At 47.7% G+C, this 17,013-nt stretch overlaps 2 protein-coding genes across 3 annotated transcripts in view; one reads left to right on the top strand and one right to left on the bottom strand.

The window, feature by feature from the left end:
• Positions 1-17,013, bottom strand: part of REV3L (REV3 like, DNA directed polymerase zeta catalytic subunit) — a 954,247-nt gene that overhangs the window by 319,601 nt on the left and 617,633 nt on the right. For both annotated transcript variants that reach the window (XM_078649145.1, XM_078649144.1), the window contains exon 15: positions 10,128-10,210. In XM_078649145.1, coding sequence (XP_078505271.1) covers positions 10,128-10,210 — 83 coding nt within the window. The remainder of the gene's footprint in view (positions 1-10,127; positions 10,211-17,013) is intronic.
• On the top strand, positions 1,491-3,362 carry LOC144761390 (uncharacterized). The gene has a single exon (XM_078646789.1). It carries the CDS (start codon positions 1,491-1,493, stop codon positions 3,360-3,362), a length of 1,872 nt encoding a protein of 623 aa, XP_078502915.1.

Here is a 17,013-nt window from a genome sequence, read left to right as displayed (position 1 = left end):
ACACAGCTGTCAGCTGGACTTATGACTCTTAAGACGGTTTTCTTAGTCGCCATTACATTGGGCAGGAGGGTCAGGGAGCTCCAAACTCTTTCAGTTAATCTTCTGTACACCAGCTTCTACCCAGACAAATTGGTTCTTCGGACTTGCACCTCATTCTTACTGAAGGTGGCGATTTCATTTCATGTCAGCCAAAATATCACGTTGCCAACATTTATCGTTCCACCTCATTCTTCCACCATCTGGATCCAAAAAGAGCTCTGTCTTTTTACAATGATCATACCAAAGAACAGGTGGACGATTATCTCTTTATCAGACTCACAGCAGCGAAAAAAGGCAAGACTGTGCCGAAGGAAACCATCTCTTGATGGATTGCACTTTGCATCAAGTTCTACTACCTACTAGTGGAGAAGAAGCCTCCTGAGGGCATGATGGCCCACTCCACCTGGGCCAAGAGCGCTACTACTGCATTAGCATGCGCAGTATCCGTCATGGACATCTGCCAATCTGCTATCCGAGAACCACTCCACACGTTCCCGAAGCACTGCTGCTTGGACAGTCAAGTCGACTAAGACGGGCACTGCTGTTCAGACCTCCTGGATTTCCAAGTTTGAGGCAGTTCGCAGACCCACCTCTATGGAAGTATTGCTTAGGCATCTATTCTAAGGTGAGGAACATGCGGTTAAAGGTCTCTATCAGAAGAACAAGTTACTTACCTTCGGTAACCCTTTTTGGGTTTTGCCTGCAAATGCGCACGTAGTGCGCATGCGCTAAAAAACCCTATGAGTCTTACTTGGGATGGATGACCCGCCCCCGGCTCCCATTGGCTAGCTCCATAAATGGAGGCTAGCCATTGGGAGAAGGCTCTGTCCGTCAATCTCGGACCAGATTCGGGGGCGTTCCCGAGAATTTTTCCCTTTTGGTGACGTCAGTCTCGGGAACGCCCCCGAATCTGGTCCGGCATTGAAGGCACACGCCTTCCTACACAGTTCCTAGTCTCTTGCCGCCATCTTACTCACTATCCCCCTGCAGCTCCTCCTGTGGAGACAATCTATCTCGCTGCCGCCTACTCTTGACTCTATGATTCTTCCCGACTCATGCTCCGCCCTCTGCATCCGCCAAAGGCAGACACTTTTCTCTATGTCTGGTGCGCGCGGAATTACACCCCAATCACTTGAAAGAGAGGAAGGACTAAAAAAATATAATTGTAGTTAAAGCTTGTCAGAGAAATAAACGACAGACTACATACACTTCAATCACTCAGTCGAGTTTGCCAGACACATTTCCAGTAGGGAGAAAGAATATACGCCGATTTTGAAATTTTGTGACATACGTTACCCGTGTTCTCTGGGCTGATTCTACAAGAAAGCTCTCGCTAGAGGTGAACTGCAACCGGAACCCTTTTTCTCTGACGCCGGAACTTTTTTCTCACCTCGCTATTTCCGCCCGGAACAGCTTGTCCCTTCCGCTGTACTTCCGTATAACTCCTCGGGATGATCTATGTCCTGACCTGGACGCTGCTTCTTGCTTTAACTTTGTATTGCCTTTGGATCAAAGTCGTTTACTGGCGAACTAAGGGGTTGAGAGCTGGGGGCCTTTGCCCCGCTTTAACTGAGAGGTCCTCTGAAATAAATGGCAATACGGGGAAAGCTTGCTGCGCTGGGTCAAGAGAGCCTTCACCTGAGAGGCACTGTGACTGCTCCCGTAGGGACCTCTCCGGTCCTTGTGTTACCGTAGAAAGGCCGTGCGGCCCCTCCGCACACACCAAGCGTCCCTATCAGCCTGTTGCTAAGAGTAGCTCCAGTTTCCTTCTCTCAGGGAGATTTAGTTGCACCCCGGCCGTCACTGAGAGGCCCCTTTACATCTCCTGTGGGACTCCATGTCCTACCAACGATAAGTCCATACTTTGTTGCTCAGCCACTGAGCGGTCCAGACACGAATGCATCTCTACTGAGAAGGCACTCGACCCCTGCTACCTCCCTGTGACACTCGCTGAGCCCTCTCTTGAGAGGTGTTGTGACGGTTGTCCCTCCGCAGAGAGGCCCCTTGACATTAAAAGGCCCGGTTGCCGTTGTCCCCTCACTGAAGAGTACCGTGCCCTTGGCACTGAGGGACTTATTGAACCATCTTTACTCAAACCCGCATACATAGTCTGCCTCGAAAATGCAGGCGTTCCGGTCACAGAAAAGGACTGTTCCAAGACACTGCCTGCTGTCGATGCCAAAGTGCTTGGCATCTCCTTTACAACAGGGTCCGCTGCCACCCTCTCTAGGGAGGTGTGCCTCCCCTGTCCAGGGATTCCGAAGCTGCTCCGTGTCCCCACGTCGGAGAGGCCCCACGTCTCCGGCCCAGAATGCCTTAAGAGGACCAGTCCCTTCTCCCAGAAGAGCCGTAAGCGCCACAATTTCCCCTGTCCGGAAGACACCGATGTACCCCTCCGCTGGAAGCCAGAGGTTCCACGGGCGATTGTCCCCTACGAGGAAAACGCCGAGAGTCTTGGTGTCTCCAGCCCGGAAAGGTCTGAGACGTCCAGTATCCCCTGCCAGGATACCTCGGAGGGGCCCGGTGTCACCCACCAGGAGAGCCTTGAAATGCCCTGTGTCCCCTTCGAGATGGGCCTTGAGACTTCGAGCATCCCCTACTCGAAGAAGAATCGGAACTCTATCCCCTTCCCGGAAAACAAAGAGGGGCCTTGTATCTCCCCAGAGAATCCAGGGGAAACCGGGCTATCCCCTAGTAAGTGCCACGGGAGGCCCGGTGTCCCCTCCCAGAAACATCCAGAAAACTCTCCAGCCCTCAACTCGGAGTACTTTGATAAGCCTCCTAATGCCCCCTGTTCGAAGACGCCCCACTGCGCCTCTCGGGACACAGTCGAGGTCCCTGACCCAGGAGGATGCGGAAGATCTAGGAGTCACGGAGTGCACGAAAAGCAGAGAGACCCATGCAGAGACAGCTGTGGCTTCCCCACCTATGCCATCTCCCAGAGGAGCCCAGAGAAGCTGTGTACCCCAGGACCAGAGACATCCTACGCCCAAAATGCTGAAAGTTCCAGAGGGCTTGTCCAATGCCAAATGAGTCCAAGTGTTTTCTTTCCTGAAGGGCCTAGGCATGTATTGCTCCTGCTAGCTCACCCTGATGATGAATGCATGTTCTTTGCACCAACCGTCATAAGTTTGGTGAAGTTACGCTACTTGGTTTCCGTGCTGTGCTTTTCCTCAGGTATGGCAGTCAAACTTGCCTGGCGTCTTGATTGTATTTTTGTGTGTGTCATGTTTATAAAAACTAAGGCACTTTTCACCACAGCTGCTCAACAAGAATTTCTGATTTTTTTTATACATAAAGAAAAGCATGTGGCTGAACATTAAGAAAGTGATGCTAACATTTCCCCTGCGCCCTGAATTCCACTCGAATACCAAGATGCAACCCATCAAATCTTCTTTAGACTTGAGTACATCACTGGTCTTCATCAGTCATATTTCCTTCACGTGACAAGTGCAGCATATCCGTGTACCAACATGTTTGTAAACAAACCCCAAAGGTGTTGCTTCTAAATAAAGAGGTTGCTTGGTTCTAATACATTAGATCAATACTGTAAATATCTATACTTTGGAAACTTGATGGGATAAGTTAAAAAACAAGTAATCTAAGCAGGAATCATTACAAAAAATGTTTATTATGGGCCTAAACGTAGATTTTCAAGAGTGTTGACACTTCGGTATGACAAGCAAACACGTGTTTAGTCGATAGGCGACTTTCTCAAGGCTTGTAGCGATAATTGTAAATCAACAAAAAGACAACCCTGTCTTTCTCTGATATGAAGATAACCAAGAGCACGTGGTCATTCTGATAGAATTCAATAGTCGGAATGAAATAATATAGTCATCTGTATAGGAATCAGTAATCCGAAAGATTGTTATGATAGACAAATCAAAGCCATATAGTAAAGCTTCTTTAAGTAACGTTCTTCAGGCCATAGCCAGAAGTAAAACCAACTTCCAGCTCACGTCCCGAGAATTACTACGCGCCCTTGGTTATCTTCATATTAGAGAAGAACAGGGTTGTCTTTTCGTTGATTTACAATTATCACAACAAGCCTTGAGAAAGTTGTCTTTCAATGGGAGGATCGACTACAATTCTTACATCTGCACTACCTCTGCAGTTGTTCAACTCACTGTACCTAATATTTCATTTAAAACATATTAGCTACAGAACCTTTTAATTGGGTAGCAATTTGTGGTTGTTAGTGCTCTACAAAAACTCCAAATAAATAGTTAACCTTAGACTTTGGAGTTTATCAGATCATGTTTGCGAACATCTTAGTGGAGTAAGTGCTAGACCCTCAACTCCTCAACCTAACAATTTACTAGGAGCAGAGAGCCATAGTTTTGAAAACGTAACCGGTTTCTTTTAGACAATACTTGCTTTATCTTTGGGACTGGGCATCACTGTGCGAGGAGGTTCCCAATGATAAAGCATGCTACCTTTGGTCGGTGAGGGAACTCGTCCTTTAAAGGGAATACCCCACCACAGAGAGGCACACCAACTCTTTTTCTTCTTTCCATTTCTCTATCCAGACCCAGGGTTGAGTGTGTTTTATTATGAGTAATAAAGTACTAGGGAAAGTTCCAATTCAGAGTAAGGGAGTTAGGAAGTGGAGGGAGCTAGGTTCGAAAGATTCATTGTCCAGTAATGCTTTTTAGGTTTTGCCTACGCAATGCGTACGAAGTACGCATGCGCTAGCAAAATCTAATGATATCTCTTGATATCTCTATGTGGGGTCGGGTATCCGCCCCCTCCTCCCATTGGCTAGCTCCATAAATGGAGGCTAGCCATTGGGAGAAGGCTCTGTCCGTCAATCTCGGACCAGATTCGGGGGCGTTCCCGAGAATTTTTCCCTTTTGGTGACGTCAGTCTCGGGAACGCCCCCGAATCTGGTCCGGCATTGAAGGCACACGCCTTCCTACACAGGCCGTGCTTTGAACGGGTGCGCAACGTTTTGCTGTGTCCCTGAGGCTGAGCTGCCCCTTTAACTGTGAAGCGGTGTACAGCATCGGAAGACACGGGTGAAAGTATGATGCTTTTCAGGATCGGCAAAAAGGGGATGGTTTCTGCCGAGGGGCCAGTGTACAGGAAAGTCACTTCAGGTTTTACTTTATTTCACTTCAGGGTGACGCTGGGACGTATAGTAAAACAGATGCATCTTTAGGAAGTCAGCCATACAGTGAAAACATGTACGCACGCCTGATTATCGTTGAGCAGTTGGCTTCTGTAACAGTCTCCTTGTTATCAGTTGTCGTTAAACATTTACAGAACACGATACTTCAATGATAACCCCCCTCCCATAACATTTGAAAACATTCTTGTATGTGAGCATGCGCTGTACACAATGTTTTTCCAGGGGTGGGAGGGTGATGGACCACGACATTTCCAGATCAGGCACGGCGATAAGCATTTCTTGTCCGGGATTGTGCGGCACTACGTGAGCCAGCTGAGAGGGCCTGGGGCGGGGGTGCAGGAGGGAGGGGGAGTGAAGTGTGACAAGCTGCGGCTCCAGCTGAGATGCATACACTTCAGGGAGGGGGGGCAGCAGGCGGGGATGGGCCCCACAGACGCCCACCACCAGCACCACTGCAATCCGCGATCCCTCACACTGGGGAGCAGCCCTGCTCTGGGTAATGTGAGCCACAGGGAAACCAATCATGAGGCGAGGGACCGCGTGTGATCTTCGGCAGCCCGTCACTCACTCTTCCCTTTCACCACACTCTCCTTCTCTCACTGACTCTCTTCTGCTCATACTCTCATCCCGTCACTCACTCTTCCCTTTCACCACACTCTCCTTCTCTCACCGACTCTCTCTCTTCTGCTCATACTCTCATCCCGTCACTCACTCTTCCCTTTCACCACACTCTCCTTCTCTCACTGACTCTCTCTTCTGCTCATACTCTCATCCCGTCACTCACTCTTCCCTTTCACCACACTCTCCTTCTCTCACTGACTCTCTCTCCTCTGCTCATACTCTCATCCCGTCACTCACTCTTCCCTTTCACCACACTCTCCTTCTCTCACCGCCTCTCTCTCTTCTGCTCATACTCTCATCCCGTCACTCACTCTTCCCTTTCACCACACTCTCCTTCTCTCACCGCCTCTCTCTCTTCTGCTCATACTCTCATCCCGTCACTCACTCTTCCCTTTCACCACACTCTCCTTCTCTCACTGACTCTCTTCTGCTCATACTCTCATCCCGTCACTCACTCTTCCCTTTCACCACACTCTCCTTCTCTCACCGACTCTCTCTCTTCTGCTCATACTCTCATCCCGTCACTCACTCTTCCCTTTCACCACACTCTCCTTCTCTCACTGACTCTCTCTTCTGCTCATACTCTAATCCCGTCACTCACTCTTCCCTTTCACCACACTCTCCTTCTCTCACTGACTCTCTCTCCTCTGCTCATACTCTCATCCCGTCACTCACTCTTCCCTTTCACCACACTCTCCTTCTCTCACCGCCTCTCTCTCTTCTGCTCATACTCTCATCCCGTCACTCACTCTTCCCTTTCACCACACTCTCCTTCGCTCACCGCCTCTCTCTCTTCTGCTCATACTCTCATCCTGTCACTCACTCTTCCCTTTCACCACACTCTCCTTCTCTCACCGCCTCTCTCTCTTCTGCTCATACTCTCATCCCGTCACTCACTCTTCCCTTTCACCACACTCTCCTTCTCTCACCGCCTCTCTCTCTTCTGCTCATACTCTCATCCCGTCACTCACTCTTCCCTTTCACCACACTCTTTTTCTCTCACCGCCTCTCTCTCTTCTGCTCATACTCTCATCCAGTCACTCACTCTTCCCTTTCACCACACTCTCCTTCTCTCACTGCCTCTCTCTCTTCTGCTCATACTCTCATCCCAAGACCCTAAATAACAACATTAAACTGTGCAATCTTTGGCGCTTACTGCATAAATCACGTGTAAGTGCTGAGTTTAAACTAATTTATCTGGGCCATTCACTGTCCCCTCCACAAACTGTAAATGTAATCACCATCTTTTTAATTTTAGATAGGCAGTATTACGACATCGGCCTGATTTATTTCTCCTGCCGCCTAGGAATTAAAGTGTTTCTTCTCGAAGTAAGTTCAAAAACTTAGCAAAGCAAAGCGCGTAATCTAGCCTATAATAAAACTGGGTCTAGTATAATTGATTTCTATACCGTCTAGAAGTCCAAGACTTAAATAAGTCCATAAAGACACTAAAGCGCGTAAATGAGTCTGTGACTGTCAATGCCAGCACGGCCCCCCTTTTGTGTGCAGCTAGGAAAAAGGTTTTTCCAAGAAAGCGAGGGCAATTTAATAATGCCACATTTCTAGAATCATTACCTGGAGAATTTCAAAGTAATTTCTTGGTCTTGTGTACAATACCTTAGGACTAAAATTTAATTTTATTATTAGTTTCAGGGAAGCTCACGTCCTGATGATGATCTAAACCAACCTAGATCGAAACGCCGTCGACAAACTCAAGGAAAATTTCCCCCCCCCTTTTTTATTGTATATAATTTGTGTGGGAATACCCTTGTGGTGACATCTTTGTATATAAATGTATATAAATGTTTTTTAATTCACTAAAGTCACTTTGAGCACTTTTTGTCACATATGTGAGCACCTGATAAGAAATTCATTATCGCTATTACAAATTTCTTTATTTATTCTCTGTTTAAATTCTAATAAAATTGACCTATATGGTATTCAACCGAGACCTTCTCCAGACTTAATTTTATGAATTAATTTCATAATTTACAATATTCTCTCAGGACCTCGTTGAGGCCACCAAAACCACTGTAATATTTACAAGTACAAACATACTCTCATCCCATCACTCACTCTTCCCTTTCACCACACTCTCCTTCTCTCACTGCCTCTCTTTCTTCTGCTCATTCTCTCATCCCGTCACTCACTCTCCCTTTCAACACACTGCTAACTCTCTCCAATGCACCACTCTCTCTCACCCTAATTTGTTTTTCCTTCTTGGCTCTATCTCTATTCATTATCCCTCCCCAACTCCCCCTGATTCTATAGAGCACTTTTCAAAATTTTTTGTAACCATCGTCCATTTGCGTGAGATTATGCTATTGGCATTGTAAATGACAATGGCATTAATTTATCTGTTTTCAAAACCAACACATAAATAAAAAATTTGTCATTGACAATGCCAATCGCTCTAACTTTGTCAAAGGCAAAACCATTGCATTGTAAATGCTTGTTCTAGTAGAGACTAACTGCATATTCCTCACCACCACTCCCATCCTCCCAGTTCAGCGAAATGGCTCATCTCCCACAACCTCCTGTTAAATTCTGCATGCTGGTCACACATCATTCAGTCGCGGCGCCGCGTTTTTGTCATGAAAATACTCACAAAAGAAACTGATGTCAGAGCCCCGGGTTGGCGACTGACTAGGCAAAGAGCACCTCACTTCCAAAGGAAACGCGGATGCAGAGCCACTCGATGCCACCTACTGGCGCCCTGAGGTACACGCTCAAGATTCTCTGGATCCAGTCTGACGTCTTGGAATATTCTACGGTCAGGAATCTGCGGTTAGAGTCTCTACCAGAAAAGGCATCACTGAAGGTAGTAACTTTTTCGTACAAACATCCTAATGCATAAAGTGAAGGAAGACCATGTAGAAGCACTGGTTACATTCCATTCCAGGCTCCGCAATATGCACATCATCCAGATGGGTGAGGCACCTTCTTGAGGCTACAAAACAGAGAGTTTTAGTGACTGGAAATAGATAGTTGTACGTGCAAATAACACACACAAATGTAAGAATGCAGTCTCTACACCTATTCGAGAACCCACCTTGGTGGGGGCAGTGAAAGGAGAGAGAGTGTGAGTGTGTATATCTATCTCACTCACACAAAGGATTAGAAAACCCATTGCAGGGCATCATTTTATACTAACACTATGCATTTACTGTATGTTATTTTCCATTTTCCAAAGCCATGAGAACATTCTGAGTTAGTTACATGGAAATGTACACAAATTGACAAAAAAGTTTAAATGCTGTACATTTGTAAAAATGTACTTATATTTAAGTCTCACTTGTAGAAAGCTTCTACTGTCTGTTATCCAAGATCTATTGTCTACAATACAATATATAGACTGAGCGTTGGGTCAAACTCTTGCTAATGATTGGATGGCTTTCTTGTCCAACTCAGTTCCCTGCCCCTTACTGAATCAATGGCTTTTCTCTCTATTTATGTGTGTGAACAGCCCTGGGTTATTTATTTTTTACAGTGCTTCTGACCGGATGATTTTATCCTTCCACTGCTGAAGTAAGGGACTCTTTTTTTATTTCCTTCAGCACATCTTGGAAGAATGTCATCTCTCACTTCTCAATCACCAGTTTACTTCTCCCTAGCTTCCGCTCCCCAGTTTTACCTTTCTACTTTCCCTGCCCGATTAGTCAGCTGCTCCCCACTTCAATTACTTTTTTTATTCCCCTCCGCTGTGAGGGCTCTCATCTCATATCCATCTGTTCAACTCCTCAAGATTGCCTGCTGCCTATTTTTTCCAGGGCCACTAACTTTTAGGCTTGCCAATGCACTTTATTTTTATTGTAACAACAAGATCGAAGATGGTCACCAGGTGCATGCAAGCATCATGATTCACTGGCAACCACTTCGGCGTTGTTATGTTGCAGTTCGAACATGGCTTGTGGCCACTCCAAAACAGCACAGTAAAAATAAAAAATAAACAAAAATAACGCGAACAAGCACCAATGCAGAGAAGCATTGGCAAAGCCAACAGGTTTGCACTTGCCTTTAGAAGGTCAGCCCTAATGACTTTATTAATGCACTGGAATGCAATGTGGAAAAGAAAAGATGTGAACTCACATACCATTTAAAGTATGCAGGACTTATCAGTTATGGAATACATTTGGTAAACAAGTTGTCACAAATATAAATGCTTCAAAGAAAATACATTGACCACGTGGTGTTCAAAACACAAAGGTATTGAAAATTAAAAGAATCAACAAAACAAATACAGGCTTCACTGGTTTATTATGCAGCAATCTAAAGTGAACTCGTGCACATGTAGAAACAATGATGTCCACAATAGAGAGAGCCATTTGCCCACCTTCAATTGAGTGGTTAACAGTACTTTCCGAAGTCTGTCAGGGCCATCACCTCGCTTGTGTTTCAATCGTTTTAATTTTGGTTCTGGAAAAAAGAATAAATATGTATGCAGACAGAAATGTACAAATACACAGGCATGTTAAAACTAACATATGTAATCCTTAGCTAAAAAAAAAGACATCTCACCCAAACTACAAGTTTTTCTTTTACTACAGCCATGTGTGGCTTTCTCTTAACTCAATTAAAATCTATTCTCAGGCAGACGCCAGATGTCAGTAAGACAATGGGGTAATATACCCTATTACTAACAAGCATTTGCAATGCAATAGGTCTCGCATTTGCGAGAGTTTGAGCTATTGCCATTGTAAATGACAATGCCTTTTATTTATGTGTTTGGAAAACCTGCAAGCGGTGTGTAAACACACACTTTGAACTTTGCAGGTTTTCTTAACACGTACATAAAAGGCATTGTCATTTACAATGCCATATTGCATTGTAAATGCTTTTCTCAGTGTTTATTCTATAAACAATCTCTTCTGTGCAAGAGCAAAATGACAAAAATGGAAATCGACCAATAAGTGCAAACAAGCTAAACGCACTAGTGTTCAGAATGCACCCCTTTCCCTTCCTCCTCCACCCGACCCCAACCACGCAATAGATTGTCTTATACTGGAGAAATCATGTTTCCTCGGGCTTACCACCACCACTAGCACAGATGCTGAAGCGTTGATTATTGTAAAGCGCTCCGATACCCGCAAGGGTCATGTTCGGGCTATATAAAACTTTATTAATACATTAAAAAAATACGATGGGCTCCCTAACTGTGGTGATATTTCCAAAGAGTTTATAACTGGCTGTTGGCCTGTCACTGAGCAGAGAGCTGCACCCCTTACACTGCGCCCACTACTGGTCTGAGGCGTCTGTGGAACTGTTCAGCAGCTGCCCTGGGCACACCGTACATATAGTATACGTGTACCCGCTCGTTGGTGTAGGTAAAGTGCGCCTTTTTAATGTTCTCAACTCGTTTCACGGGGCATAGACTGTTTAATGGCACGTGGGCTTCAGAAGTGCCCGTCAATCCAGTGTTATTAAAATAAACTTCGACAGAGAAGAGAGTTTGGGCACAAAAAGTCACGTTATCTGCCCAGGATCACACACCCTTACCAAGCAGGGGAGCAGGGACTAGAGCTCAGGTGGCTCAGTTCCACGGTCGGTGGACAACTCCTTTCAACAGGATAGCAGCACTTCCCAGAGTACGGTCTAGTGTGTGTATCTGCGCTGCCCCCCTTGGAGGGCTGAGGGGTGCCCCAGTCTACAGTTCAGTGGATAGGAGGGCACGCAGTGGCACTTCACAATCCCATGCTCTATGCAGGGATGATCGGTGCTTAACCCGAGCCAGAGTTTACAGTCTGCAAATTTTCTCCTTGACCATCCCAACACACGCCAACCGAGCCGAACAAACTCCAGAGCCAGGGACCGGAAACCACACCTGCTTATGGTAAGCCAGAGAACTGCGCCCTGGCCGCAGGAGCGCACTGGGGTGGTCCCGGTGGTATGTTTCCGTTTGAAATGGTGCTAACTCGAGGCCTTTTACTTGCAGGGAAGAGAGAGAAATTGCCGTGTTTTGGAAACACGTCCAGCTAGGACGGCGGACCTCGCTGGGACGTGGAATCTGGAGGGACGTGAATGAAAGGACGGTGATGGAGGTACAAGACTCATGGGGCATCGCTTATCGCCGCCGCCGAACCTGCACCAACTTCACACAGCAGCTTCATTTGTGCTCGCACGCTGGAGGTTCATATTGTCACTTGTGGCTGGTGTGCACTGCACAAGTGCCGACACCACACATACCCACTGCTCAAAAGTCCCAAGAACCCCGTTACGTGTCCCTCGCACAGGCACAGCCCCCCTCTCCAGGAGTAGGGAGTGTCCGCGCCACACTATTTGGTAAAAGTAGCGTTTGTTACTGTATTGTTTGGATGGCTTGGGGTCCGAGTCACCTGTATAAAACAAGAACGTGTCCTTTAAAGTGTAACAGGGGGATGGACGGCTCTCCTTAAAGTAAAAAGTTCTCTAGGCCACAACGCAGGCCCATCCCGCCCCCGGTGCCCACCGAGCTGTGCCCATGGTGCGCATGCTGATTGCCCTGAAATAAAGTGGGTGCTGTATGTCTCGTGGGTTCGCCCTTTTTCGCCACAGCCACTCCATTGCTCTGATGCCACCTTCTGAATGTTTCCTTCCCAGTGTAAGAATTGGCTTGGTAGTTTGGTTTGCCCTGTTCCCATCATGCACTGGGACAGGAACAGACTAATTTGCATATAGCCAGGTTCTGAACTGGGATGGTGCAGTGAGCTAAAAAACGGTGTTGGATCTAGCCCTGATCTCTTGACTGGGTGAGAGTATTCTGCTTAATTCAGAAACTCTGTCCATCACCACCCCTTGTTGTTAAATACCTTCTGAATGCAGCATGAAGCGCGATGGCTCGACCTACCCCCCTTTCATCCAAACGCAAGCTTGGCACATTTGAAGCCCGTGTCATCCACTCCAGTGACAAGTTGATAAAACAAGTTAGGTATTGAAAAAAACTCACCGCCGCAGCCCGGCTTGAACAAGAAGCCAGGCAACCTGTGTTGGGACGGGGGAGGGGCCGCAAAAATACAGGAAGCAGACAGGAGCCTACCCCGTGCTCCTGTGCTCGTGAAGCCAGCCGGAAGATTAGCGGGGCTCCCGTGCTCGTGGAGAGCCCCGCCTGTTGCCGAGAATGACCCGCTGGCTGCCGAGGGAGAGAGGGACACGCGAAAAGAACCCGGTGAGTGGGGTGTGAGGGGGGATGTGTGCGCGCGTTTGTGCGCGAGTGTGTCTGTGTGTGCGTGCGTGTATGCGCGTGTGTGTGTATGTATGCGTGCGTGTGTAAAAAGAGCCCGATGACTGGTGGGGGGGGGGAGGGGATGTGTGCGCGAGTGTCTGTGTGTGTGCTTGCGCGCGCGTGCGGGTGTCTCTGTGTGCTGTGCGCTGAGGCTTACAAGAGAGACAGGAGATGGTGAACGCGCGCGCGACCTGATCCGATTACCGCAGGCGGCGCGTGCACATCTCTTGTCTCCCTTAGCTCGTTGTAAGCAGAGCCGCCGACAATAGGGCTCGCAGCGACATCGCTTCGCAATCATCGCAGGTGCGAGACCTAAAAAGACTAAGGAGAATTAACAGCAAGGGTGCGATTAATAAGAATGTGCCTATTCAGGTTTGGTTGATAATGCTCAACTGTTTCGATACACTAGGTTTCTAATTTTTGTGGAATTTAACACGATCTCATAGCACTAACACTAAAGCAGATCATTATACAAGATCAAGGTAAATTGTCCAGCACTAGTATGAGAAGGAGTAGTTTCTGTCCTGTAACTCCAGTTCTGTAGTAGGGGTATCTCTGTTATAGTCATAAGCTAGTGAATAGTCCCGCCCATGTGCGAGGACCCCGGCAATCAAAAATAATCTCTTAAGTTGTCAAAAAATTGCAGAACTGCAAAGACACTTAAGAGAAAATTTAAAGACAAATAATGCAGCCTATATCCACAGGCTACACTGTCCAGTACTTCAACTAGAAATTCCACCAAAAATCCACAAACAGCAAAGCCTGTCCAGATTTCCCTTGCTTTTACTGCAAAACCCCTCAGAAATGATAGAGAGGAAGGCCTGGACAGACAAGCCCCATAGGCTGCCATTATGTGGCTTAAATAGGAATCTTCCAGAACTTTCTCCCAGTATCCCAGAATGCATAGCAGGTCCAACTTAGTTTCAGTTCTTTTTGAAGGCTTAACACGCCCAGACCTGTCGCATTCCGTAAAGGAACATGTTTCTCCACCGGGGAGGCGGGAGGGCGCTTATGACTATAACAGAGATACCCCTACTACAGAACTGGAGTTACAGGACAGAAACTACTCCTTCTGTAGTAGGATATCTCTGTGTATAGTCATAATCTAGTGAATAGAATGGCAAGCCCATCCCCACACCAAAGCGGCGGTGGAGAAAAAAGAAGTAACACCACTATTGTGCGAACAGATTTCGCAGCGAAGCCTGTCCAACCTGAGCATCTGCCCTGGCATCAGTGTCCAAGCAGTAATGCTTAGCAAAGGTATGAACCGACCTCCAAGTGGCCGCCTTGCAGATTTCTGCAATCGGAACATTACGGAGCAAGGCTGTCGTGGCAGCTTTGCCCCTGGTGGAATGAGCCTTAGGCTTACCTCCTAAGGACTTATTAGCTTTTTGGTAACATAGCTGTATGCAGGACACAATCCACCTAGCGATAGATTGCTTAGAGGTCGCAAGACCTGTCCTGACTGATCCATAATTGACAAACAATTGGTCAGACCTACGAATATCTTTGGTCTTATCCAGATAAAATTTCAACACCCTTCTAACATCCAGGGAATGTAATGACCTTTCCGCTGGAGACGAAGGATTCTGAAAAAACGTAGGCAAAGTTATGGTCTGGTTAACATGAAAATCAGAAATAACCTTGGGAAGAAATTTAGGGCGAGTACGCATAACAACCTTAGCAGCATGAAATACAGTATAAGGTTCTTGGCAACACAGCGCCTGAATTTCACTCACCCTGCGGGCCGATGTAATGGCCACGAGGAACGCCGCCTTCCAGGACAGGTGCTGCAACGAAGCCTTATGAATAGGTTCAAAAGGTTCCTTCATCAATCTGGACAGCACCACATTCAATTCCCATGAAGGCGAAGGAAGCCTGACAGGAGGGAACACCTTCTTCAAGCCTTCCAAAAAGTCTTTGATCACAGGGATCTGGAAAAAGGAAGTCTGTGAAGGGCATTTCCTGTAGGCAGTCAAAGCAGCAAGATGAACCTTAATAGAATGGACATTAAGGCCAGACTGCGCCAACTGTAGAAGATAAGGAAGGATGACATCTTCCTTGCATGTCGTCGGGTCATAGTTCTTGGACTTGCACCAGATACAAAACCTCTTCCACTTGTACGCATAAGAAGTCCTAGTGGAAGGTCTCTTAGACTCCTTCAGTATGTCCATACAATCCGCAGGAAGATTTAAATGGCCATATTGCACTATCTCAGGAGCCATGCCGCCAAACTCAAAGACGAGAGGTTGGGGTGCAACATCAGCCCCCCGAACTTCGCGAGAAGGTCCGGCCTGCACGGCAGCCGCATGTGAGGAAGGAGAGACCGGTGAAGCAGGTCCGTGAACCACCACTGTCTGGGCCATTCCGGGGCAATCAGTATCATCCGTGCCCTGGACTGGGACAGCTTGATGAGAACCGTCGGAATCAGGGGAATGGGTGGAAAAGCGTACAGAAAGCTGTTCGACCAGTTGATCCATAACGCATTCCCCAGCGTCCCCGGCTGGTAGTACCTGGAGGCGAAGTCTCGGCATTTGCTGTTTTCGGCGGAGGCGAACAGATCTATGTCTGGAGTCCCCCACCTTGCGAAGACTTCTCCTAGTACTTCGTCGTTTATGACCCATTTGTGGTTTTCCTGAATCAGTCTGCACACCTGGCAGATGTGTAGCCGTGATCGTCAGCCCTCGAGCCAGAAGCCAGTGCCAGATCGCCTGCGCCTCCTGCGACAGAGTGCGCGATCTCGAGCCTCCCTGCTTGTTGAGGTAGTACATCGTGGTCGTGTTGTCCGTCTGTACAAGCAGAGAGTCGGTCTGGAAGGACGGATGAAAAGCCTTCAGTGCCAAGTGAACAGCTCGGAGTTCCAGGAAATTGATATGGTACGTGGACTCCGTCGGGGACCACGTCCCTTGAATCTGTAGGTCTCCGGAGTGCGCTCCCCAGCCCTGGAGAGAAGCATCCGTCACGATAGTCTGAGTGGGAATGTCCTTGTGAAAAGGTACCCCTCTGAGGAGATCCTCCTTCGAACACCACCACCTCAGAGACTGAATAGCATGCTGAGACAGTCGTATCTTGTCGTCCCAAGATCCTTTCTTCTGATCCCACTGATCCTCCAAGCACTCCTGCAGCGGTCTCATGTGAAGCCGTGCATGTGGCGTCAGGAAGATACAAGAGGCCATCGATCCCAGTAGAGAAGACACCGTCCTCACCGTCGTGGATGGAGTGGTCATAAGAGCCTGAGCCTTCCGAAGGAGTGATAAACGTCGCTCTTCCGAAGGAGACACGCTTGCTGACAGCGTATTGATGGAGGCTCCCAAGTACTGAATGCACTGGACCGGAGTCGGAACCGACTTGGCCATGTTGATGTGCAACCCCAATTTGTTCAACAGAACGCACGTCTTCTGGAAGTGAGCTTGCGCTTCCGCGAAGGAGGAGACCTTGATCAACCAGTCGCCAGGTACGGGTAGACAAACACCATGTTCTTCCTCAGGTGTGCAGCTACCACAGCCATGCACTTCGAGAACGTCCTCGGCGCAGACTTCAGTCCGAATGGCAGTACTGTGTATTGATAATGATTGGCGCCGACTCGGAACCGCAGGAACTTCCTGTGTTTGTGTGCAATGGGCACATGGAAGTACGCATCCTGGAGGTCTGTGGCACACAGCCAGTCTCCCCGTTGCAGCTGAGGATAAATCTGATGCAACGACAGCATGCGAAATTTCTCTCTGCGAATCCATTTGTTTGCCTGTCGCAAATCCAGAATGGGCCTGAACTCGTTCTTGTCCTTTTTTCGAACCAGAAAGAACCGGGAGTACAGACCTCTTCCTCTTTGAGACAGAGGTACGACTTCGATAGCCCTTTTCCTTAACAGGATATCGGCCTCCGCCTGGAGCTCTCGCAGCTGATACTGAGAGCCGGCCGGAGGAATCGATGGGGGAGGGCTGATGAACCGAAGACTGTATCCATTGCAAACAATATTCAGCACCCACTTGTCCTGAGTAATTTTTCTCCACTCTGCCAGAAA

This window comes from Lissotriton helveticus, chromosome 6 (genome assembly GCF_964261635.1).
Source record: "Lissotriton helveticus chromosome 6, aLisHel1.1, whole genome shotgun sequence".
Taxonomy (NCBI): domain Eukaryota; kingdom Metazoa; phylum Chordata; class Amphibia; order Caudata; family Salamandridae; genus Lissotriton; species Lissotriton helveticus.
Note: the sequence above shows the minus strand (reverse complement) of the source record. Positions and strands in the feature narration are given on the sequence as shown.